General features: G+C 42.7%; 1 protein-coding gene across 7 annotated transcripts in view; it reads right to left on the bottom strand.

The window, feature by feature from the left end:
• Positions 1-21314, bottom strand: part of HSD11B1 (hydroxysteroid 11-beta dehydrogenase 1) — a 65432-nt gene extending 44118 nt beyond the window's left edge. For 2 of the 7 annotated variants that reach the window (XM_032318457.1, XM_032318461.1), the window contains exon 1: positions 21184-21314. Coding sequence is in view for 3 of the 7 variants with exons in the window: in XM_032318456.1 (XP_032174347.1) it covers positions 7902-8139 (238 nt within the window). In the remaining 4 variants the exon portion in view is untranslated. Of the gene's footprint in view, positions 1-7901; positions 8258-10665; positions 10796-15493; positions 15679-21183 lie in introns of those variants that run through there. The other 5 variants (XM_032318458.1, XM_032318459.1, XM_032318456.1 and 2 more) reach the window with 5 other exon arrangements.
• Positions 21315-23715: the final 2401 nt, after the last annotated feature.

The following is a 23715-nucleotide window of genomic DNA, read 5'->3' as shown; positions in this document are numbered from 1 at the left end:
ATATGACTGGCACGCTACAGAGCGGGAAATAGCTGGGAACAGATTATTGGTTAGGTCAAAGGGCTGTCATTCTTCAAACTGCTTGGTTGGCACCTCTAGGGTGTGTGTCACCTCAGGATTGGCGGGGGTCTCCCTGTGAAGCCGCGGGGTGCCAGATGGTTATTATCTCCCGTACCCAAAGCTGGGTGGGGGGTCCGGGAGCAGTCACTTTGTCAGGTCCAATTCTGGGTGGGGGTTTCTCTGGCACCAGATGGCTGTTATCTCTTGGCCCAGAGCCCAGTGGGGGTCCGGGAGTGGCCACTCTGCTAGGTTCGATTCTGGGCGGGGGTTGTGTGGTTACAGAGTGCCTTTAGAAAGTTTGCTGGTAATTTTCCATCTCCTCATGGGTTAGCAAGCGAATGTACAGAAGCAGAAATAGCGGTTATGGTTATAATTTAGGCATCTCAGTCTCTTACGGAATCATAAGAGTCCTCCAGTCACAGGCCACTCATCTGTGATACTAGGCAGGTGCTATTGAAATGGGACTTCCCAGCATTTATAAGCAATGACGGTTGAGAGGATGAAGGTTCCTATGGTCTAGACATGCTCTCATGGCAAACACCACTGAGAGGTGGAAAGGCCCAGGATGAAAGGTCAGGGGGAGAGAGAGAGAGTCGGAGTTCAATCTCTAGTCTTTTCAGCTAGCCACCAAGGTGTACCCTGGTAAACACATCCTTCAAATGATGACAACCAAAGAGAATATTCTCACGGGTCACAAAGCCAAGCTCTTAGGACACAGAACAAAAAAAAAAAAAAAAAAAAAAAGGAAAAATCTTATATGCCTCCTAACCACTTTAGCTAAAGCCTTGGGTCTCTTGTGGTGTGGAAATATTGGGGTTCAGAGCAAATTGTCAAGAGAGAATTCTTGAGAATGTCTTCAGCGCAAAAAGGTGGTTTTATTAAAGCACAGGGACTGGACCCATGGGCAGAAAGAGCTGCACTGGGGTCGTGAGAAAGTGGCCAGTTCTATATTTTTAAGTTGGAAGGGGATTAGAGAAAGCACAAATCTCCAAGGTAGTTTGGAAATAAGGTCTCCAGGACCCTGAGTGAGCTAGCTGTTATTTGGAAAAGGTCATTTATTACTGTTAAGTAAAAACTCAATCATGAGATCGTTCAGATGTGTATCAGTGGGCCATATGCTTGGAGGATGATTGCTAACATGTCTCTTGGGTAGAGACAAAGGAAGTTTTCCAAAGGAATTTCTATACGTTTAAAGTAGACTCACAGGATCCTGGGGCAGGGGTGTGGAAGATTGGGTGGAGGGGGTGGAGGAGGGGTCAAGCAAAAATTTCCTTTTGCCCTTAGCAAGGTGTCAACATTGAGGCCATTGAGCTCCCAGAGGAAGGTCACTCTGCCTGTTTCAAGGACTTGTCAATGGGCTGTAAGTAGTAAGGAAATTTAGTTTTTAAAAAGATTTTATTTATTTATTTGACAGAGAGTGAGATCACAAGTAGGCAGAGAGGCAGACAGAGAGAGAGGAGGAAACAGGCTCCCCACTGAGCAGAGAGCCAGACATGGGGCTTGATCTTAGGACCCTGAGATCATGACCGGAGTAGAAGGCAGAGGCTTAATCCACTGAGCCACCTGGGTGCCCCAGGAAATTTAATTTTTCTTTTGCTTGTTTCCCACATCATTCCCCCCTGAATAATTTTGACCCTTAAATCTTTAAGGTTTCTGAGGGTGGAAGGTCTTATCTTCTGTAGCTTTCCTCTGATGAATATGGGGATGGAGACATCCCTATCTGTGGGTCAACACTGGTCAGTTGGGGATTTATACATATAGGAATTATGAAAGGCAGAGGCAGCTGAACTCAAGGGAGACCACATGCTGGATCTTCCCAAGTGGAAAGGAGCATCTGTTGGCTTGAGTTATGGCAGGAAAGGGGTCTCTGCACCAGGTGGAGAGACATGGGAGAAAACAGCCAACATGATTAGAATAACAAAAAGAAAAAAGAAGCCCAAATAAAAGTCCTTTGATAGTTGGCAAAAATCCTCTTGGAGTCCAGGGGTTCAACCAATCATTTAAAGAAAGAGAAGGATCCTTTTAAGTGCCAATTTGAGTATTCATGTCAGTTAGAAACCCAGAAATGTTTTTTGTGATAATCTGGAATGTTATTATGATAGCACAAGTTCTACCTTGTGCAGTAATTAAAACATCTAATGCCATTCTAGTTTGTAAATCTGCTTTATGCATGTGTGTTACTTCAGCATTTAATAGGGAAATGCTATTTTGAATGTCATTTAGGGCTTTGACTGTGTACTTATCAAGTGCTTCCATGTGCCAAATGACATCCTCCAGTATCAAAGAGGGAACAAAGATGAACACTAGATGTTCATACCAATGAAACAGAACATATCCACTGCTGTCTGTCTTTCTTTCTTCCTTTCTTTCTTTCTTTTTCTTTCTTTCTTTCTTTCTTTCAAGATTTTTATTTATGTATTTGACAGATCACAAGTAGGCAGAGGCAGGCAAAGAAAGAGAGGGGGAAGCAGGCTCCCTGCTGAGTAGAGAGCCTGATGCGGGGCTTGATCCCAGGACCCTGAGATCATGACTGGAGCCGAAGGCAGAGGCTTACTCCTCTGAGCCACCCAGGCGCAACACCCCACCGCCGTGGTTTTAAATTTGCAAGGTTGGATGGGTTTTAATAATATGTCTATGCCTCCAGGCTAAATCCAGAGTACAGTGGCCTATCCAGCCTGGGGGAAGCCACTGCCATGAGTCAAAACCGCATAGTCACTGGTTCCCATTAGGAGCCAGCCATCCAATTCTGGGCCTCCTTGAGCAGCAGTCAGGATACCAAGGGCTACTTGGTTTTGGATCCTCCTTTCCAGAGGACTGTGGATGCTAGGCCTAATGTAAATAGTAATCAGTTGTTAAGGCCTGCGCTATTTGCTGAGTTGTTTGTATGATAAAAGATGGTCTGTTATCACATTGTAGGGACCAACGCAGTCCAAATCTAGGGACAATTTCTTTTATCAAATTTTTGTCACCTCAGTGGTCTTTCCTGTCTTATAAGGAGAGGTCTCAATCCATCCAGGAAAGGTGACATTTGCATAAAATCTAATTGCCATTCCTCTGCAGGATACATCCCCTGCCTTCCGACTGGCCCTAAAAGAGGGCCGGGGCGAGTCTCACTCTAGGATTTGCTTGCTGCAGATAGCACATGATTGACCTGTTTAATGGTAGTGGTTAAGCTAATTCCACCAGAGATATTTTAAACCGTTTGTTCCAGGGCCTTTTTACCCAAATGGATAGCTTGGTATAAACCATGTATTACCTTCCATTGGTTATTTGTGGGTATAAAGGATTTTCTCTCCTTATTAAGAAGCCAGTCCTGTACTTATTTTGTATATCCTCATTCCTGGGCTATGTGAATTTCTTGATCTGAATAGACAGGAGTTATGGGCTTTATTGGAATTAAGACTGGCATAAGAATTCAGTTTGTTGATTTTGTGCTGCCTGCTTAGCTGTATGTCTGCTAAATTGTTGCCTTTAGATTCTCAAGTCATATCCTTTTGATGTCCTTTGAGGGGAATTACAGCTCCTCCTTAGGTAGGCCTACAGTCTCAAGAAGAGTCATAATTTCAGTCCCATATTTGACTGGGGAGTTATAGCTCGGTAATAATCCTCTTTCCTTCCAAATTCCTCCATGGGCCTGTAGGACTAGGAAGACATATTTAGAGTTAGTATAGATATTATTCGAGGCCCTTCGCTAATTGTAAAGCACGAGTGAACACTCCTAACTCTGCTTTTTGGGCAGACACATATGATGGGAGGGCTTTGGCCTCAAAATTGGGGTTAGACTGACTCATAGTGTACCCAGCGTTTCTTATCCCCTTTTCCATGAAACAACCGCCATCAGCAAACCAACTGTCATCGTGTTTTCAATAGGGACTCTTTTAAATCTGGTTTGCTGGAATAAACAAGATCAATAATCTCTGAACAGTCATGTTCTAATGTGGGAATGTGATGGTCAGGCCTGGGCACAAGAGTAGCTGGGCTTAAATCTGACAAATTTTAAGTATTATTTCAGGTGTATCTAAGAGCATAGCCTGGTATTTAATAAGTCAGCCTCCCATCATCCATTGGTGGTTTTTGGTCTCTAAGACACTCTGGATCTGATGTGGAGTCATCACTGTTAGGGACTGTCCCATAGTGAGGTCTGATGCTTCCTCTACCAGGAGGGCTGTTGTGTGCTTGGCTAAAGCCTCTTTTTGCAATTTTACCTCCATAGAGGTAGTTCCTAGGACAAATATGGCAGAGGGATAAAACCATCAAGAAGCCCTCTTTGTTTTAGGTCTAGTCTTAATAATACCCTAATTATAAGAAATCACTGGAAAGTGGTAGAAGACTTGTCTCAGGAGATAAGGGTATCTCCAAATGCATCCTCCAATCCAATCATAAGGAAAGTGGGGTCATCCATTATCTTCACAAGTCCATAGTTAACCCCATAGTGTGGGTTACACTCTGACTTTTAGGGAACGATATTGTCATTCCGGCCATACAGAATTGGTTAAGGTGCTAGTTGTGTTTTGCAGTTGTTGGGGAGTCAATTCCATTTTCCAGCTGCTCAAATAATCATATGCCCCTGAGGTCCTGTTACTATCCCCACAGAATAACAAGCATGAGGATTGTCTATACATGAGCTATAATGGCAATTTCTCTGAAGTTTACCTCAAGTTGTCTAGTTTCGGCAAACAGCAGTTAAAGACAATCAGAACTAGAATTTAACATCCACAAAGGTGTGTAATTGAAACATAATTCTTTCTCTCTATAATCACTCCTAATTCCAGAGATACCCAAATCAAGACTAATTCGTTTGAAAAGCAAGTCCATTTTTTTTTTTAAAGTGGCCTAATTATTTACCTAAGTTCAGCAACAATAGCAACTGGCTGTATAGATTTTTCAAAATCAGCTTTTCTAGAAAGTTTTCATAAGGAACCTAGACCGAACTTTTAGTAGCCTCTCCAGGCCAGAAGCCAAGCCAATTACTTGCCATCAGACACACCTGCAATACCTGTAAATTTGGGTGAATTTCTCCTCTTGTGGTCCCCAAAGTAACCTGAGGTTCATGCACCTGCCAGGAGTGATATTCTTTACTCACTCGGTGAGGCTGCTGGGAACTCTGTATCAGGCCAACATTTCCAAGGGGTTTTATGGCTCCATGTTTCATAAAGTCAATCTCAATTTCTCAAAGCTGTTTGGTCATATCTGAGTCTATGCATGTCTCTCAAATATGACATTCCAGTCAAAGTCTTGGTAAAATAACCAGCGTTTCCAATGGTGTCCTTTTACAAGGAGAACAGATTCTTATTGAACTTATGCAAATGAGTATGATTGCCACAGAAGAAAGAATACTTACTGAGACTTTTTGAATTTCAGAGGGTTCAGATAGAAAGAAAAGTTAAATGCCTCAGTTTGTTCACAAAGGAGTATTTTATTGTATTTTTCTAAGTCATAGATATCTTAAGAGAAATTTTCCTTAATCTAGAAGAACATTAGAGAACCAGCAATATTTTAAACAAGAGTCCAAAAACTATAATCATACTTCTCAATTCATTGAGTCCCATCTTACTGATTCTTATTTAGTTTGAATGTAGCTTTTTAGTTCTGGGAATTCTTACCCATTTCAGCTTTATGATCTTAAAGATATCAAATACTCTGTTTGTCCTAAAAATCTTTTTTATGAATCTCCTTGAAGATGAAACATGTTTTATAAGAGCATCAGAACACTTACAAATGACAAAAACTCAGAAATGGACATTGTTAATGAAATGATTTTGATGAGGAATAGAAGCCTGGCTGAAGACAAACCAACCCCCCTGCAACTCCCCCTCCCCTGCCCCTTGGAACATGTGTGACATTCTTCCAGGGACCTCCCAACTATCTTAATGTTAATACTTTGCTAGAGGGGAAAACCACCTTAGACTTGACAATGCCATGGCCTCAGAAATCTTGTAAGTTAGTCCTTTTAGCATATGAAAGTCTTTTGAAACCTCCCTTTTCCTTACTTCCCTGAAATCCCCAAGTATATAACCACCACTCCTCAAGACCCCTGTGCAGCCGCTTCTACTGCCATGGGTACTGTTTCTGTGCTTTAATGAAACCACCATTTTGCACCAAAGATGTCTCAAGAATTCTTTCTTGGTGGTTGGCTCCAGACGGCACCCCACAGAACTTCACCTAGATTCCAAAACCCCATCAATATGAGTTCATTAGGATGCAATTGACAAGCAAATACACTTATTTCTGTGATAGAGAACACTTCAGTAATCAGAATATCAAGTGGTGACCTTATATTAGAATGTAACACACCAAATAAACAAGCCTAATTAGAGAGATTTTGTTTATGATTTAAATCTTGGGAAAGTTCATTAAAGCCTTAGAAAGTCTTAGGCACATGCCTAAATAGGATTATAGATCACCAAAGACCAGATAAAGACAAAACAGAGCCACTGGTTTTTCTGTGCAAAGAGAAAACATCTTTGTTCACATTTTCTCATCAAGAGCAGATCAACAATGCAAGAAAACTTGTCTTTTTAACAGATAGAAAGCAGAATTCCAATTTTATACCTGTATATTTTTTAAAACATTTATGTATTTATTTCACAGAGAGAGAGAGAGAGCTTAAAAGCATGGGAAGGAGGGGAAAGAACCCCAAGCGGATTCCACTCTGAGTGTGGAGCCTGACAGGGAGCTCAGTCCCACCACCCCAAGACCATGACCACCTGAGCCGAAACCAAGAGTCCAACGCTTAACTGACTTAGTTAGCCACCTCAGCACTCCACCAGTGTATTTTAAAAATCCATTTATGTCAACCTCAGTTCATCCTGACCACATTTAAATTTCCTTTCCAAGGATTTCCCTTCACAAACCTTCTACAACTTTCCTTTGCATTCAGATTTTTTCCTAATTGATTCTTCTCAAATTAGTCGCAGTTAAGGGGCCTGGGTGGCTCAGTCAGTTAAGCATCTGCCTTCGGCTCAGGTCATGATCCCACAGTCCTGGAATCGAGTCCCGCATTGGGCTCCCTGCTCAGCAGGGAGGGTGCTTCTCTCTTTCTCTCTGCCTGCTGCTCCCTGTGCTTGTTCTCTCTCTCTCTCTCTCTTTTGTTAACTCTTTCTTTCTATCTCTCTCTCCCTGTCAAATAAATAAATAAAACCTTTACAAAAAAGTCTCAGGACAAAATTACCTTATTTTACCTTCCACAAAAATATATTCCCATTTCTTAGATCATTCTTATACATACAGAATTGTTTCCCTTATTTCCATCAGTCTTAATTACATTTAGCCGAATTTTAACCCTTAGAAACCTTAGTCTCCAGTGAAAACTAAATAGTAATAAATTGTGAACTGTCACACCAGAATTCTTTAGATGGCAAATTTACAGATACATTTAAGCACAAAGCAGATTTTCCAACAGACCCAAATATCCTTAGTTTCTCTGCAATAAGAAGTCAAAAGCAGATAAACCTTATGTTTAGTAATCAATACTTTAGCACTTTATTCCATTTGGAAAATACCTAGATGTCCAGTGACTCCAATCCCAATTTAACAACCAAACAAAACTTTAAACTCAGGTTACCAAACATTTCGAATGCTATCATAACAATTACCCATGAAAACTTTGAGACGGACAAAACTAGCTATCGTCTTAAGTCATCTTTTTTGCTAACATATGGCAACAGAGAAAACATGAGTTTGACTTTTAGTAAAAAGTAGAATCAAAGTTTTGTACTTGGTGCCAAGAATGCTAAAGACCTATCTTAAGCCAACAAATTTAAATTAGTTTAAATATCAAATTATGTTCCGCCTGGGTCCACTTAAAAGCCAATCAATTTGTTCCCCATTGTCATTTTTACCTGGGGCACCGTGGGGCAATCTGAAGTGGGTGGTGTTAAGTCCGGGGGTGCTCTTCACTCCATGACAGCGAGGGGAGGAGGAGGAGCCAACGGCACCAGAGGCACTGAGAACGGTATAGGAACCAGTTATACAGGCCCTACCCAAGGTGCTGCAGAAATAGGAGGAGGGGGAGGGAAAGGTAGGAGGCCAGGAGCTGCCAGAAGGCAGAGAAAAAGGGTTCCTTGTTCTAAACCTCATTAGTTCACAGATGAGCAGAAATCATGTTATGGGTATTGTTTGTTTGTTTGTTTGTTTTCCCCACCAAAGCAGAAATATCTAGTTGATGTTGGGGTAAAAAAGACAGGGCACTTCCCCGAAACAAAGGGAGTTTTGGCAGCTGCTTGGGAATATTCCTTAAAGTTCCCATCCTGAGGTACACTAACCACAGTTGGCTCCAATTGTAGCCATTAACCCGGGAAACGAATGAGGGAGAGGCTCCCACATGTATTAGGAGGAGAAATGGTGAGAGAGGGTCAGTGTCCCTTTCATGGTGGCTGGTTTCCTCCAGCAACCTGGGTTCTGGCAGGAGGAGACCTATTTAGATAATTATCACCCAGGATCTCAAGAGGGAGTTTACTGGCCTGTTTACTGACTAAACATGTTCTGGAAGAGGCTGTTAAATCCAGGTCCTGATTTAGAGCCATGAAGTCTTGTAGCTAGGATATCTCTGTCCATTGCCCTGTTTCCAGCAGAAGAGATCTTACTGATCCTACTGAGGCCATGCAGTGTTACAGGAGATCTGTCCTTTCTTAAATTTTGCAATCGGAATTGTGGGTTAAAAGGCATTAAACCCACTGAATTTATAGTGGGTTAAAAGGCATTAAAAGGCACTAAAAGGGAGAGTCCTTGGGAACTGAGGAAGAGAGAAGGTCCATTACCAAGAAAATCCACCCCACCGCCCCACTCTCAGGTGGCAACCCATGCAGGATACGTCAGAGTTTCCAGATGTCAATGTGACCGGTGGTGCCCCTCGAATGAAATCACTATGATCACTGCCTTCCCATTAAAGTCCCCACAGGAGGGATGCTAGCAGCCCCCAGCTTCCCCATTGCATTCTAGACTGCAAATGGGTGCCAGGTATGGATGAAGAGACTGTGCCTTGCCTTGCCACGAAGAACCCATTGTTTTTAACCCATGGAAAACATCAGAAAAGTTTTACAAGGGGAAATTACCCAAATAACCTAAGTAGTTAATAGAGGACATTGATGGAAAATAGTAAAGATGGAAATTCATGATGGTCTAAGGGACATTCTAACATGTAGACTTTTACACCCAACTTCCCTAGGAAATGGTCCCTGTTTGGGTTTTAATTCAATCAGGTATGGTTTTGGCCAGCTCTGAGTGGAGGTCTCCCAGCCAGAAGTGACTAGACAAGAGATGTGGAGGGGATCACATTGGACCAAAGAGGAGGAACTTCACATGGGAGTCCTAAAGATTGGCAGCCATCCTAGTGACTTAGGTGGCCATCTTGTGCCCAAGACAGACAGCTTTGTATAAGGACATGCGTAAAGAGAGGGCATCAAGTTTCTGGGTCTCATTTCAATTCTGACCACAGTTCTAAGTTCCAGCCAAAAGGCAGGCTTTCTCCTCCCCGTAGAGTAGCTACTGGAGGACTAGAGGATTGGAGGGTTGTAGCATGAACAATTGACATGAAAGTGTTCCAATAAGACCATACTCCTTAAAAAGGCCTTGAAATTAAAGTAAAGAAAGAGAAGAGAAAGTACTCACCAAGTTTGCACCGAAGCTCAGAGTCCAAATGAGAAGACTCGAGCCACATGTTTGGACACCAAAGTGATGTTGATGTTGGGGTTCAGAACAAATGGTCAAGGAAGAATTCTTGAGAATGTCTTTAGGGCAAAAAGCCCTATTAAAGCACAGGGCAGAACCCATGGGCAGAAAGAGTTGTACTGGAGTCATAAGGAAGTGGCTAATTCTATACTTTTAAGTTGGGAGTGGGTTAAGGAAAGCACAAACCTCCAAGGTAGTTTGGAAACAAGGTTTCCAGGATCCTGAGTGAGCTAGCTATTGTTTGGAAAATGTCACTTATTACTGTTTAGTAAAAACACAGTTATGAGACCCTTCAGAGGTATAGTGGTGGGCCATATGCTTGGAGATGATTGTTAACAAGTATCTTAGGGGGTAGAGATAAAGGAAGTTTCCAAAGGAATTTCTATATGTTTAAAGTAGACTCATAGGATCCTGGGGCATCAAGCTAAGATTTCCTTTTGCCCTTAGCAAAGTGTCAACATTGAGGCATCTGAGCTCCCAGAGGAAGGTCACTCTGCCTGTGTCAAGGACTCGTCAATGGGTTGTAAGTAAGTAGAAAATAAATTTAATTTTTCTTATGCCTTCAGTTCCTACATCATTTTAGAACCACACAAATACTTAGGAGGGATGTGCCACAAGGCTGGGGACTATGTGCTATTTTACTGTGTATGCATTGCAGGGAATTCAGTGGGCAACCCAGTATCAACCTAACACATTCCATGACCAAAGACACAAAGGACACAGACAAAGAAAAACAAAAACCATCTCTGGAAAGAAATGGATCAGTAACCAACGTGTTGTCTTAGCATAGTTAACCAGAGTTGCTAGACTCAAGGAACTAGTTCCACGAATATTTTGTCCTGCTAATCTAAATTTAGATAGAGGGAAAAAGGACTCTCATGCCACTGAACTCTGCCGATAGAGATTCTGGGAGACTGACATGGTAAGAAATCTTACCTTCTGCCAGCTGTATGTCAGATGTCCCAGGATCTTTGAGCAGCAGCTGTGTCTGGGGCAAGCAGTATCCAATGAGTTAAAGTATCCCGCTGACTACGTCAACTGTTGGGGAGTGAGAATTTCTCTACCCTTCAAGGTCCTTCTGCTGGACTAAGAATCAAAGTGGCTTGAGACAGATTAACAGGAGAAAATCAAATTTACTTTCAGACATACAGTGAATCCACACAGACACAAAATTCCAAAGACAGTGCGGCAACATGAGACTTATAAGAGCTAAGGAGAAGGGTAGAGTTCTGAAGAAACAAAGGGGAGAAAGACCATTAGCAGGAAGGTGAAAGGAGAGATTTGGAAAACAAGGATTCCCCTGTTATGCAGATAAGGTAAAGAGGACTCTCCTTTCTAGCTCTCTTCCTGGTACAAGAAGGCAGTTGGGGGGAGCTAAAGAGCTTTTCCTGAATGTGCTGGGTTTGGATTGCTTTTAACTCAAAATAAGATTCATGCCAAGGTAGCCTATCTTAGATTGGCCTCCCCAGGGTGTAACGAAGGAAACAGGCTGTTCCACGTGGGGGACGGGCAAGTAGGCAGGGCCTTAGAGGCAAGGTTAACCTTGATCCATATTGAAACAAGAGCAGGAATGAAATGAAGAAGGGTAAGAGTGAGCACTGAGTTGGGTTCCAGGAGTGTGTGTGGGAGAGGGGAGGGCTGGTTTATAGAACATTCCATGCAGAGGAAGCTGTGTGAGAAAATAGAAGGAGGTGTGAAAGAGAATGGCATGTTTGGGAAACTGCAAACAATTCCATATGGCAGGATCACTGAATTTAAGGGGTGGGGTTACATGGTTAGTAATCTGCTTAGAGAAGTAAGCCGGAATCGCATCTTTAAGGGCCTGGTATATCCAAGGCTGCAATCTGCAGTTGTGGCCATTCACTTCCAGACTTGGAACCTCTGCCCCCTGGGGTCTCCAGCCCTATTCCACAACTCTGCCTGTTTTGACCTTTTGTCTTCCCTCTTGCCATGTGTCAGAAATTCTGGGTCTCTGGTACTCCTCAGGCTCATCAATCCAGCCTCACTCCCTCCATCAACATTTCATTCCTTCTGTATGCTATGCCCGAGCCTCTGGAGGCTTCTGGCCTCCTGGAGCTGTGCTTAACAGTGTTACTGGGCTCTCTTTCCTGTCCCAAAGCATCTTCTTCCCTTGGATTCTGTCCATTTATATTCTCTGGGCTTTTTTCCTACTCTCTGGTTGCTTCTTCTCAGTGTTCTTTATAGGTTTCCCTTCCCTTTTGGATTCCTTGGATGTTGGAGTTGGCCCTGATTCTGTTCTCACTCCTTTCTTCTTTCTCTTCCCTATAGGATTTCCCTCACTCCAATGGCTCCAATTACTATTTTTGTATTGGTGAAACTTAAAAATCTCTATCTCCGGTGCAGCATTGTCTCCTAAGTGTCAGGTGGTATAACCATTTGCTTACTCAACCTCACCTTTTTAATGCCTTTTTTTTTTTTTTAAATGGTAGACATCTGTTGCATTGTTTATTTTATTTTATTTTATTTTACAATATCCATTCAATTTTTAAAATTTAGTTTATTTTTTAAAATTTCTTTTCAGTGTTCCAGAATTCATTTTTTATGCACCACACCCAGTGCTCCATGCAATACATGCCCTCCTTAATACCCACCATCAGGCTCACCCAACCCCCCAACCTACCCCCTCCCAAACCCTCAGTTTGTTTCTGAGAGTCCACAGTCTCTCATGGTTCGTCTCCCCCTCCAATTTCCCCCAAGTCACTTCTCTCCATCTCCTTATGCTCCACAAATGAGTGAAACCATATGATAATTGACTCTCTCTGCTTGACTTATTTCACTCAGCATAATCTGTTTCAGTCTCTCATCCATGTTGATAAAAAAGTTGGGTATTCATCCTTTCTGATGGAGACATAATACTCCATTTATACTGGACCAAAGTCCAGTATATATGGACCACAACCTCTTTATCCATTTGTCTGTTGAAGGGCATCTTGGTTCTTTCCACAGTTTGGTGACTGTGGCCATTGCTGCTATGAACATTAGGATACAGATGGCCCTTCTTTTCACGACATTGGTATCTTTGCAGTAAATACTCAATAGTGCAATTGCAGGGTCCTAGGGAAGCTCCTCCTAAACTTAACCTTAAACTCAACATGCTGAAACTAACCTGATTTTTTTTAAACAGCTTTTTTGGATTCAATAGCTTTTAATAAATTTACAAAGTTGGGAAACCATTCCACAAGAGAATTTCAGGACATTTTCCTCACCCCCAAAAGATCTCTTACCCATTTACAAATATTCCCCGTTCCCATCCCCAGCCCCAGGCAGCCAATAATCTTTCTGTCTTGCGTATTAGTGGAATCACTAATACATGATCTTTTGCGTCTGACTTCTTTGACTGTAGCCTAATGCTTTTGAGCTTCACCCATATCGCAGCATGTATTGGGACTTTGTTCCTTTCCATTGCCAAATCATATTTCATTGTATGGATATACCATATTTTGTTTACCCATTCACCAATACACACATTTGGAATTTCCACTTTTTGGCTATTATGAACAGTGTTGCTATTTGCTATGAACAGTGTTGCTATCCACACAATGTGTGGACAGCCTTTGTCTACATGTTTTTATCTCTTGGGTTATATATAGGAGTGCATTGCTAGGTCATATGGAACATTTATGTTTAACTTTTTAAAGAAATAGCCAAAGTGTTTCTGTTAAGAAACAGCCAAACTGTTCTCCAAGTGACCTTGCTATTTTTACTCATCACCTCCTAGGGATTTCTATTTCAATTAATGGCTACACCATTCATCCAATGAATACTCCAGAACCTTGGAACTCCTTTTTTATTCCTCCTTCTCCTTATCCCCAAATTCCATTACTCATCAAGTCTAGTCAATTCTACTTCCCAATTCTATCTCTAGACCTATCGCCTAATCTTTGCCTTCGCTATGACTGTCCTAACTCACGCCACTGTTATTTTCTGCTTTAGGAATCTCCTCATTCTTCTGCCTGTCTCACCTTCTATCATCCAGTCATTTAAAAAAAAAAAAAAAGGCTGTGAAACATTTGATATGTGCAAAAAAATCTGAACCATTATAAATAAAGAATTTATAAAGCATAACAATAGAGTGAAATCCTTATGGGTCTACTACCATCCAGCATAACCATTGCTAACACTTTACCATTGCCAGCACTGCAGATGTGCCCCATGAGCTCTACTCCACCCAATTATTCTTCAGTGGCTCCTTATTGTTCTTAGGATAAAGTCCAGACTTGCTATTTTAGCTTTGTGAGTTTTTCATAAGTTTTGAAATCCTTTCCCAGGGACTAATTATCTACCCACCCCATTCTTTTCTTTCAGATTCTACCATTCAAAATCATCTTCCCTGCCCTCCCTTGGACCACTCGGCATTTTTCATGTCACAGCTCCCATCACTTGGCATTCACAGTTGTTCATTTGTCTGTTTTTCCCAGCACCTAGCTCTGGGACGCAGAGGCCTGGTCTGTCTTGCCATTGTATCTCCAAGGTTTTGCATGGTGCTTGGCACACAGTAGGTACTCAGAGAGCATTTTTTGAGTATTTAAAGGAAAGTGATTTCCATACATCCAGATAAAGATGGCTGGTAGACATTTGGAGCTCAAGAGAAAGGTCTAGGCTAGAGATACCGATTTGGGAGAATTAAATCTTGTCAGTAAAATTAAAACTGCAGGAATCAATGAGACTGCCAGGGACAGGGTGAAGGGTACAAAGTGGGGATAGTACACTAACATTTATGGGTCAGGCAGAAGGGGAGAGCCAGCGAAGGAGGGCAAGAAGGATCAGGAAGCAGGATGACTGGAGAAAACAGGTAGTCTGTGGGGGAAGAGAATCTCAATGAGATGGGAGAAGCACAGCCTTGAAGTTTTGGAAGGTCGAGGAGGATGATAAAGTGCCAAGGATAGGTTGGGTCTTGCATACTGGAGTCCCTAGAGACTGTGTCAGAAGGTTCTGGGGAGCTAAAGCCAGAATGCTTTGGGGTGGAGAATAAAGCACATGAAGAGCAATGAGTTAAGCTTCCATTCAAATGTTTTGGAGCGACTTTTCTCCAGAGGGTAGGAAGAACGTGGATATCGAACCCTTTGTCTTCCACTTCCAAATTCAGGGAGCTCCTCAGCCTAAGGTGTTCCTTTCCTTTGAGTTTTGGGAGGCAGATGGATGTGCAGCTCCCGTTCATCCATATCTCTTGGCGGAGCTGGAGGAAGGAGGGGAGGAGAAACTTCTTAAGGTCTCCTTTTCCTCGGGTTTGACTACAGTATGTACCTCTCACTGTCATTTCTGCCTCGTCCTGCTCCCTCCTGATCTTTATATATTCACACACGTAAGGCAAGAAAGTCTTTCCCCCCGTTGGTTGACTTTTCCATGGCCGATCTGACCCGGAGGGTTCAGGAAGTTCTGGAAGGGCTTGGAAACCACCCCAGGGGAAAAATGACCTCTTAGGAATGGAATGAGTTTTTAGGTTTGGGAAACTAAGCGATTTAACGGGCTTCTGCCAGCAGAGGGAGCCCCAGGGTTGGGAGAGAAAGATCCGACCGCAGGGTTTAAAATACGATGGGGGCTCGTTTCGGGCGATGTTTTTAGCAGTCCAGAGGTATTTATGGGTTAAGTTCAGATAACAGGGGATGAAAGAGGGAGGGAGGGAGAAGGATAGCCTCATAATACATTGACATGTACACAGAAGCGCGCGCGCGAACGGGCGCGCGCGCACACACACAGACACATCACATTTCCCGCCCCCTGACCCCTCCCTAGACGCACTCACAATTTCGGCTTCCAGTCCAGTGGTTGCTGCACCTTTGCTGTGCAACTGAATCATCTGGGGGAACTAGGGGCAGGTTTCCAGGCCCCCTCAAGGCCGGTGGAATCAGAACCGGCAAGGGCAGGACCTAGGCATCTGTATTTTTACAAAGCTCCTCAGGCGATTCTGAAGTGAATGTGGAGAGACTGGTGAGCTGCTCTGGGTAATTAGGTAAATACTTTAACTATAGCTTGTTCGAGACTTAATTTAATGGCTCCAGGCATCAACATGTTGACTGCTAGCTAGAATGGAATCCGAGGGAGACCGCTGTTAGGACTGAGCCATTTTCGCTCTTATTTTCTTTTTTTAATAATTTTTGTTTATTAATATAATACAAGAGGAGGGTTTAAAAAGTCACATGGCACCAAATGGGTTATAATGAGTAACAGCGATCCTTGTTCCTCCCTTCCCCGTGCCCTAGTCTCATTCAAAGGCAATCACTGGTTTAAATCTTACTTTTTCCTCCCTCTGGGAATCAACTCCATATTTTTAAACAATATCTTTTCATGGCTGTTTCTTGATTTTGCAATTTTAGAAATTGTGCATTTGATTACCTACTAAGGAATATTAGGACTTTGCTTTTTCTTACAAGGCTCACATGCTCATTTCCTGCCTTTTAGATTCCTAGAACCATAATAGCACAATTTTTAATTAAATCAATAGTCGGTGTTTATATTATTATGATCAATTGTTTACAGCACAGCAGTATAATGTACCGTGATTGCATTTCTTTTTTTCTCTCCCCTTTCCTCCTGGAGTTAATAATCCCCTCATTTTTGTTTTCTTACTGAGTCATCCATATTTTCCAAATGCTCTGATAAGAGCTCTACAACTCAAATAAATTGGTCAATTTCATTGAATAATCTAATTTTTTTCTTTGGAGACATCCCTCCTGGAGCCCCAAGTCATTCTGTTCCAGTATGAACTGGGAGCTTGACAAGCTGTTATCTAGGACTTTCCCTTTGCTGACCACCTGGGAACTCAGCCTTTTTTCTCTCTTGGCTCACTTCCTTATGAATGGTAGAGAAATGTTTTTGACACCTTGGATGCAGGAGTGATATTTCACATTGAACATCTTTATGTGGCATGAATCCATCAGACGTTGGCCAGGTAAACCCCAGTGAGGCAGCTCTGTCTGCTTGTTTAGTTTATATTCCCCTCCACTCAGTTTGTCTGGGTAAGGATTTCAGACTGAAGGTGATTTTCTCTTGGAATTGGAAGACTGGGCTGAACTGCGTTTCAGTTTCTAGCACCAGTATTGTTCACTGAGAAGTCCAATTGCTCTCTGGATTCCTAATCCTTGATTTGTGAAGTGTTTTTCTTCTCTTTAGAACTTCAGGGATCCCTTTATTCCTGGGGTTCTAGCATTTCTAATAATGTACTTTGTGGAGAGGCACTTTTTTTTCCTTCCATTCATTGTTTTGGGCACCTAGTGGATCTTTTCAATGTGGAAATTCAAATCTTTCATCATGGGAAATTTTGGAGAAATTATCTTTTTATTAATGCATTCCCCTCCACCTTCTCTTGTTCTCTTCTTGGAATTCTTATTAGAAGATGTCAGGGAACTTGGACTTACCCCGTAGGGTTTTATTCTTGTCCCTTCATCTCCCTTTTGGTTCTACTTTCCAGGAGATTCTGTCAATTCTATCTTCCAGTGCTTCATTTTAATTTTGAAATTTCTAGTTGTATTTTTATTTTAAAAAGCTCTTTCTTGGGGCGCCCGGGTAGCTCAGTGGGTTAAGCCTCTCCCTTCAGCTTGGGTTGTGATCTCAGGGTCCTGGGATCAAGCCTTGGCGTCCTTATTGGGCTCTCTGCTTCAGTGGGGGAGGCTGCTTCTGCCTCTCTCTCTCTGCCTGCCTCTCTGTTTACTTGTGATCTGTCAAATAAATAAATAAAATCTTAAAAAAAAAAAAAAAAAAGCTCTTTCTTGGGATGCCTGGATGACGTAGTTGGTTCAAGTGTCTGCCTCTTGTTTTGAGCTCAGGTTGTGCTCTCAGGATTGTGGGATCAAGCCCAGCATAGGGCTCCCCACTCAGCACAGAGTTTGTTTGTGATGTTCTCCCTCTCTTCTCTACTCCTCCCCTCCCACTCTCTCTAAAATAAATAACTGAATCTTTAAAAAAAAAAAAAAAAAAAAAAAAAGCTCTTTCTTGTTCTCCAGTAATTTTTTTTTTTTTTTGGAACAGTGGCTTCCTGATCTTTATGCATGGTTGCCCTGTCTTCTTTTACCTCTGGGAAAATTTTAATGTTGTGTTGGCTTTTGTTGTTAATGATTTCCTCTGCTCTCTGGATTACTTTGTTGGAGTCTCCATCTTCAATGCCAGAGACTTTCATTCCATGCTTAGAGCCCATTCCTTGGCTGTTGGAAGCTTTGGGTGTGAGGGCAGGGCTTGTCAATTGCTGGATTCTGCCGGAGGGTAATCCAGAGAGTGCTTGGCAGTGTCATTGAGGGACCCCCAAATGTCAGTGTCTGTGGTCTTCTTTCTACAGGGCACTTTCTACAAGGAGGCATCTTGGATTCTTCTACCCTAGTGCAGGCTTGAGTAGGATGAAGGATAAACTGCGCTGTTCCTGGTCCGGGAGCTGAGCCAGGACAAGGGGCTGGGGAATCTCATCTTTCAGAACTGAATCTTTCTCTAATCCCTCTGTTTCTCCCTCTGTGCCTACCCCACCCCGTGCTGTGGCCGGCGTCCCTGAGCCTGGTGCCTCTTTGACCAGTATTTCCAGAAAATCGATTTCCCTTTTTCACTGTGGGGCAAGAGAGGGACTCTGGAGTGTCTCCTATCTCCCCTACTCCCCACCCCCATCTCTGGGGCTGTGTGCTGAGATGCCTGATACCCCGATCCCTGACACTCTCCTGCACTCTTTGGCCTCTCGTGGGCTTCCCATCATGGGCCCTTGGGCTTCAGCAGTCTCTTTGCATAGCAGTGTCAGCTTTGCAAAGTCACTTATCACTCATCCATCCACTTTTCATCTTCCAAACAGTGTTGACATCTCTCATCTGCCGTTGTTTCTATTCCAGTTCTCCTTGTCCTTGTGGTTTATAGCATGTAAATTCTTCTACTGTGCTCAGTGCATTTTATCAGGAAGCAGAAATTAATGTTTGTTCAACCGCCACATTTAATCCTAGATAGCTTTTTTGAGTAGCTGGTCAGGCTTGACATGATGGGAAGCTTATAATAGTCACATCTGTTTCCCCCGAGTTATTCGAGACTCAGGCACATGGAAATGAAATGTTCATTAAATCATTTTAATGGAAGAAAACGAGGGGAAATATTTCATTTGTTCATTCATCCCTTTCACCCCCCCCAAACATTTAACAAGTACGAGCATATGCCCAGACTGTGCTAGGTGCCAGAAAATAAAATCTGAGCAATATTTGGTATCTTCCTTCAAAGAAATTATAATTAATTATAGGGAAGGTAGGCAGGTAAATCAAAGCTCACAATAACATAATAATAATATGCTATCATAGGGGTGTTTGCAAAGGGTGCTGTGGGAATACAGAGTAGGGTGTCCAAATCAGTCCAGATGTTGGGAAAGGCTCCTGGGAGGAGGTGGCCCTGAAGCTAAGTTTTGAAGGAGAAATACAACTAACCGAGATGAGGAAGATGGGCAAAGGGCAACCCCAATAGAGGGGACTGTGTGTGTTCAGGCAAGGAGTCTACAAATAGCATGACATGGCAGAGGAACCTCAAGTAGGTAGAAATGGCTGGAGAAGGGTCCCTGCTGGGGAGTGGCCCAAGTAAGAGCCTAACGGTCACTGACTATAAATATCTACATTAGTCCAGAGCGTGAGCCTGGGCCGACTGATGAGAGATACAGAAATAATAATATCCTATTCCCTCTGTGAATTTGAGCCAATTTTAAAAATGTTATTTGTAAAATGAGGATACTATGAAATTACATAAAGAAATGACACAAAATGCTGGGTCCGTGGCAGGAATTTAAAATATTCTAGTTGTCTCCTGACAAACCTGCCTTCAATCTTTCCTCTCTCATTCTCTCTCTCTCTCTCTAGTCCTCTAACAGTTATAAAACAGATTCTGGAAAAGCTTAACTCTTAGGAAACTCTTTCCTTCTCTCCCATTCTGCTAGGCAGGGGATTACTTAAGCATCTTTTAACTGAGTATTTTTTTAATCAGCAGATGCGGTGTTTATGAGTTCTTGGGTGTCTGGGGCACCTTCCTGTAAAGTCTGGGTGTCTTTTTAAGTGCCCTAGGGTGAGACCCGGAGAAATGAATTCCAGTCTCCTCTCCACCACTAACATATATGTGACCTTGCAAGGCCCTTTCTCTGTCCTGGCTCTGATCCCCTCAGCTGGCAAACAAGAGGAATTAAATTAGATTACCTTTAAGGTTTATTCCAGCTCAGTAATTGGATGCAGGGAGCTTTTGGTTGTACCGATACTAATATAAAGAGCGAGGTAGGATTTTTGGATTTTTACTTTCATATCATCTATTTTTCCTATCATATGATATTTTCATATATCATGAAGAGGGAAAGGCAATTCTTTTCCAGTCTTGGCAAGCAGGCAGAAGTGGGATTCCTCACTTCTTACCTCTCCTACCTTCCCGCCCTTTCAGCTTCTGACGGATTTACCCACACAAACCCCAAAAAGAAATGCTGGCACAAAACAAAACAAAACAAAAACACAAAAACCAAAAAAAAACCTTCCAATGTGTCCTTCTGAATTGTTCTGCACTGTTGGGAAAGTTGGGGGAGCTGGGACTCTTAAAAGCCAACTGTTGTGAAAACACATCATCATCGTGTACAGTCCCGGTCCAAAGCCCGAGTCCAGCTGTTTTAATCGCCCCAAGTGACTGCATGGGCCAACGACAACCTTCTGGTTGGTCTGGTCGATCGATGGCAAGTGAGGGTTTGGGTAAATCGTGGGGGTGGGGAATGGCATTTCCTGTTCCCCTCGGGTTTCTCTAACTGACCAGAAGGAAGTGCCTTGGAATTTTCCCTGAACAGGCCCTTTTTAAGGCTCAGAGGGTCTGTACCCTGAGCAGTCAGCCTGGACCGGGGGTAAGGTACAGAAGAACAGCACATGCAGAATTTTGATTGACACCTTTCGGCCTCCCTTGGTCTGTTGAACAAGACTTCTTGCGATAAAATGGAGCCTTCCTCGAGGCTCCAGGTTTCAATACTAATAATATTGGGGGGTCCGATGACTGGCTGTAGCCTGCAGATATCGGCGTTCTCAGCAATTCCCAACACACAGCCTGGTGCTTGTGCTCGGTCATCGGTTGAAAGCCAATTTTTAAAAAAATGCTTACGACCTGCAATCTTTGTACGATTTTAAAAGAACAGGCAGACCTTTTAGAACTATTTTTGCAACTTTTTGTTCCAACTTTACTTTCTGTCCCAAAATGATCAGAATGCTCCCAGTGCCAGTAACAGACATCCCGTTCCATCTGCGTCTTATCATATCTTCCCTCCTACACACTGCAAATCTCATCGGGCATTTTTTTTTTTTTTTTTTTTTTTTTTTACCAGCATTGACATTGAAATCTCTCTTCAGCCCAGACCTCCAGTTTATTCCAATAGATGCATTATTTCAACAGCGGTTTTCTGGGGGCCTACTGTGTACTAGGCCCCGGAACAAATAGCGATGCTATTATATATAACGTGATTTTAAAAAGTCTTACCTTGAGGTTTCAACCAAATTTGACTTCTTTTAATTGATCTCCTGTTTCCTTTTGCTTCTTTTCTCCCTTTCCCTCCTCCTCCGCCTTCCCTTCTGTTTCATCTCTCTCTTTCCCTGCGGTTTCCCACTCTTTGGGGAGGGGCAGGATTTCCTGCTCCGAAGTTGGTTGGTTTCTGGGAGGAGCCAGAAGACCTGCTTTGGGCCTGGAACCAGCTGGTCTGCCACCTGATACAAGAAGGTGAAACCCAGGCCAAGGAAGAAGGGCCTTCTGCTAGGACAGAGCTTGCGGCTGGGAGGTGCTGAGAGAGGAGCCCTAAAGGGAAGCCAGAGCGGACCAGTGGGTCAGTCCTGGCAAGCAGGCCCAGGGGTTCAGGGCCCTCCAAGGGACAGAGCACCCCAGGCTGGAAGTATTGAAAGGGGTCCTGGTTGCCCTGGAGACTTAGCCATTACTGTTATTACTGTTGTTAGCTCTACACAGGCCAGAGGCACAAAGGCAGAGCCCCTGTCCCACCCTCAGCAAAAGCTCTTTGCTCCAGCTCAGATCCCTGGCTTTGCCTCAGGGGGAGATACTGAAACAAGAACTGGGTTTGAGCACATTCTCCTGCCCCACCGGAGGAGACTTTAGGATCCAGTGTACTCCGTGAGACGTGTGTATCTGCACATTTTTCAATTATGAACTCCTCAGGGAGTCATCTAAGTGACAAAAACAATTACGGTGATCACATCAACAGGAGCAGGGAGTAGACAGTGAGTGGAGGGGAAGTCAGGAGCCTGCTGCGAGATCCAGGTGGGGTAGGGGTTCCCAGTCATTCCAGCCCGATTCACACCAATTAATGATGGAAGCTCATTCCTCAGTTTAGAGGTTTCATTCTTTTGGACTAAGGCATGGACAACAGTGTGCCCATACAATGTTCACTGTCTTTATCCATTTATTTATTCACCATTCAACAGATATTTAATGAGTACTTACTCCATGCCGGGCACTAGGGTAGAAGCTGGGAGTAGAGGGTTAGCCAAGCTAGACATGGGCCCACCCTGAGGACGGGTATAATTGACATGGTCGCACAGTGGTGTCTGAGATCTGGGAACAGAAATTTAGAGGAAGGGCTGGAATTGTTGGGTGCTAATGTCTCCCTTGAAACTGCATCACTGGATAGATTTTGGTTCATCATCTTTCTCTTTCTTTCTTTTTTTTTTTTAAAAGATTTTATTTATTTATCAGAGAGAGAGGGGGGCAGAGAGCAAGCACAGGTGGACAGAATGGCAGGCAGAGGCAGAGGGAGAAGCAGGCTCCCTGCCGAGCAAGGAGCCCGATGTGGGACTCGATCCCAGGACGCTGGGATCATAACCCGAGCCGAAGGCAGCTGCCCAACCAACTGAGCCACCCAGGCGTCCCCATCTTTCTCTTTCTTAGTCAAATGGGACATTGTTTCTTTCAGCAGTGTTTCTCCTTGCAATAACTAACTGTAAGTATCCCTCTCTAGAGGCTCCCAATTCTTAGAGGATAGACTTTTTAGTTCTGTTTTTCTTTCAGGGGACAGTTGTTTTATCTAGAGAACCATAATTCCTATTGATTTCTAGCTTATTTACTTTCTAAGTCCCTTTGAAAATGCCTAGACCCAAATCGGACATTCGGGATTTCAATTATTTTTTCCTCTCATTAAATCTCCTAATTTATATTTGAGCCCATTAAAATAAAGAAAAGAGAACTGAAAAAGACTAGTCTCCTTTACTTCAACTGTTGGGTCTACTCCAGCATACTCTTTGAAAATTTCCTGAAGTCTGTTTTCATTTTTATTTAATTTATAATTTTGAATCCTTGTCCACCGTGCCTTTGAAAGAAAGGCTTCTGGAATTATCTTTTGTACTGTATTTTCTATTTTTTCTTGCTCTCTTAAGGCACTTTTTTCTTTCATTTTACATGGCTGAATTATTTCAATTTCTCCCTTCTTCCCTGCTGCTTTTATGTATTTTTTTCCAGCTGTAGCACTAACGATTAATTGAACTACTTGGTACAAGTCTGTAGCCCAGAGCAATATGTACCTAATAAAATCCTATTTAACAAATGTCTACCTAACTTCTTTAGGTCTAGAAAAATCTTTAATTATAACTCTTAATATGGCTGTAGACCAGGGCTTAAATTAGGTCCTTTTTAAAAAAAAAAATTCAATTTATTTAAGTCGAGAAATGAAACAAACAAAAATCCCTCAAAACAGTTCACCCAGCTTCTCTACGACTGCTTTCTGGTTTAGCAAGGTTGCAATGTGATTGCTTTTTTTCCCAAGAAAATTCTGATGAAAGGATGGCTCATCTAAAAGATCAAGCAAAGATGAGTGGAAAAAGAGCAAAATGAAATAAGGGTGGGTTTCAAAGGCACGAGTCCTTGAGAGAGACCATAGTGGAATTAGAATTTTGCTTTTTAGGCCTCAGCATATGAATTAAAGAAGCAAACTATTGATTCTTTCGATTTCTGGAGTCCTGCTTAACCTGTATTAGTTTATTCTGGGGTTTTCTCTTAAATGAATTAATTTAC

Source organism: Mustela erminea, chromosome 17 (genome assembly GCF_009829155.1).
Source record: "Mustela erminea isolate mMusErm1 chromosome 17, mMusErm1.Pri, whole genome shotgun sequence".
In the NCBI taxonomy this organism is placed as follows: Eukaryota; Metazoa; Chordata; class Mammalia; order Carnivora; family Mustelidae; genus Mustela; species Mustela erminea.
The sequence above is the reverse complement of the archived record's forward strand: the minus strand, read 5'-3'. Positions and strand labels throughout refer to the sequence as shown.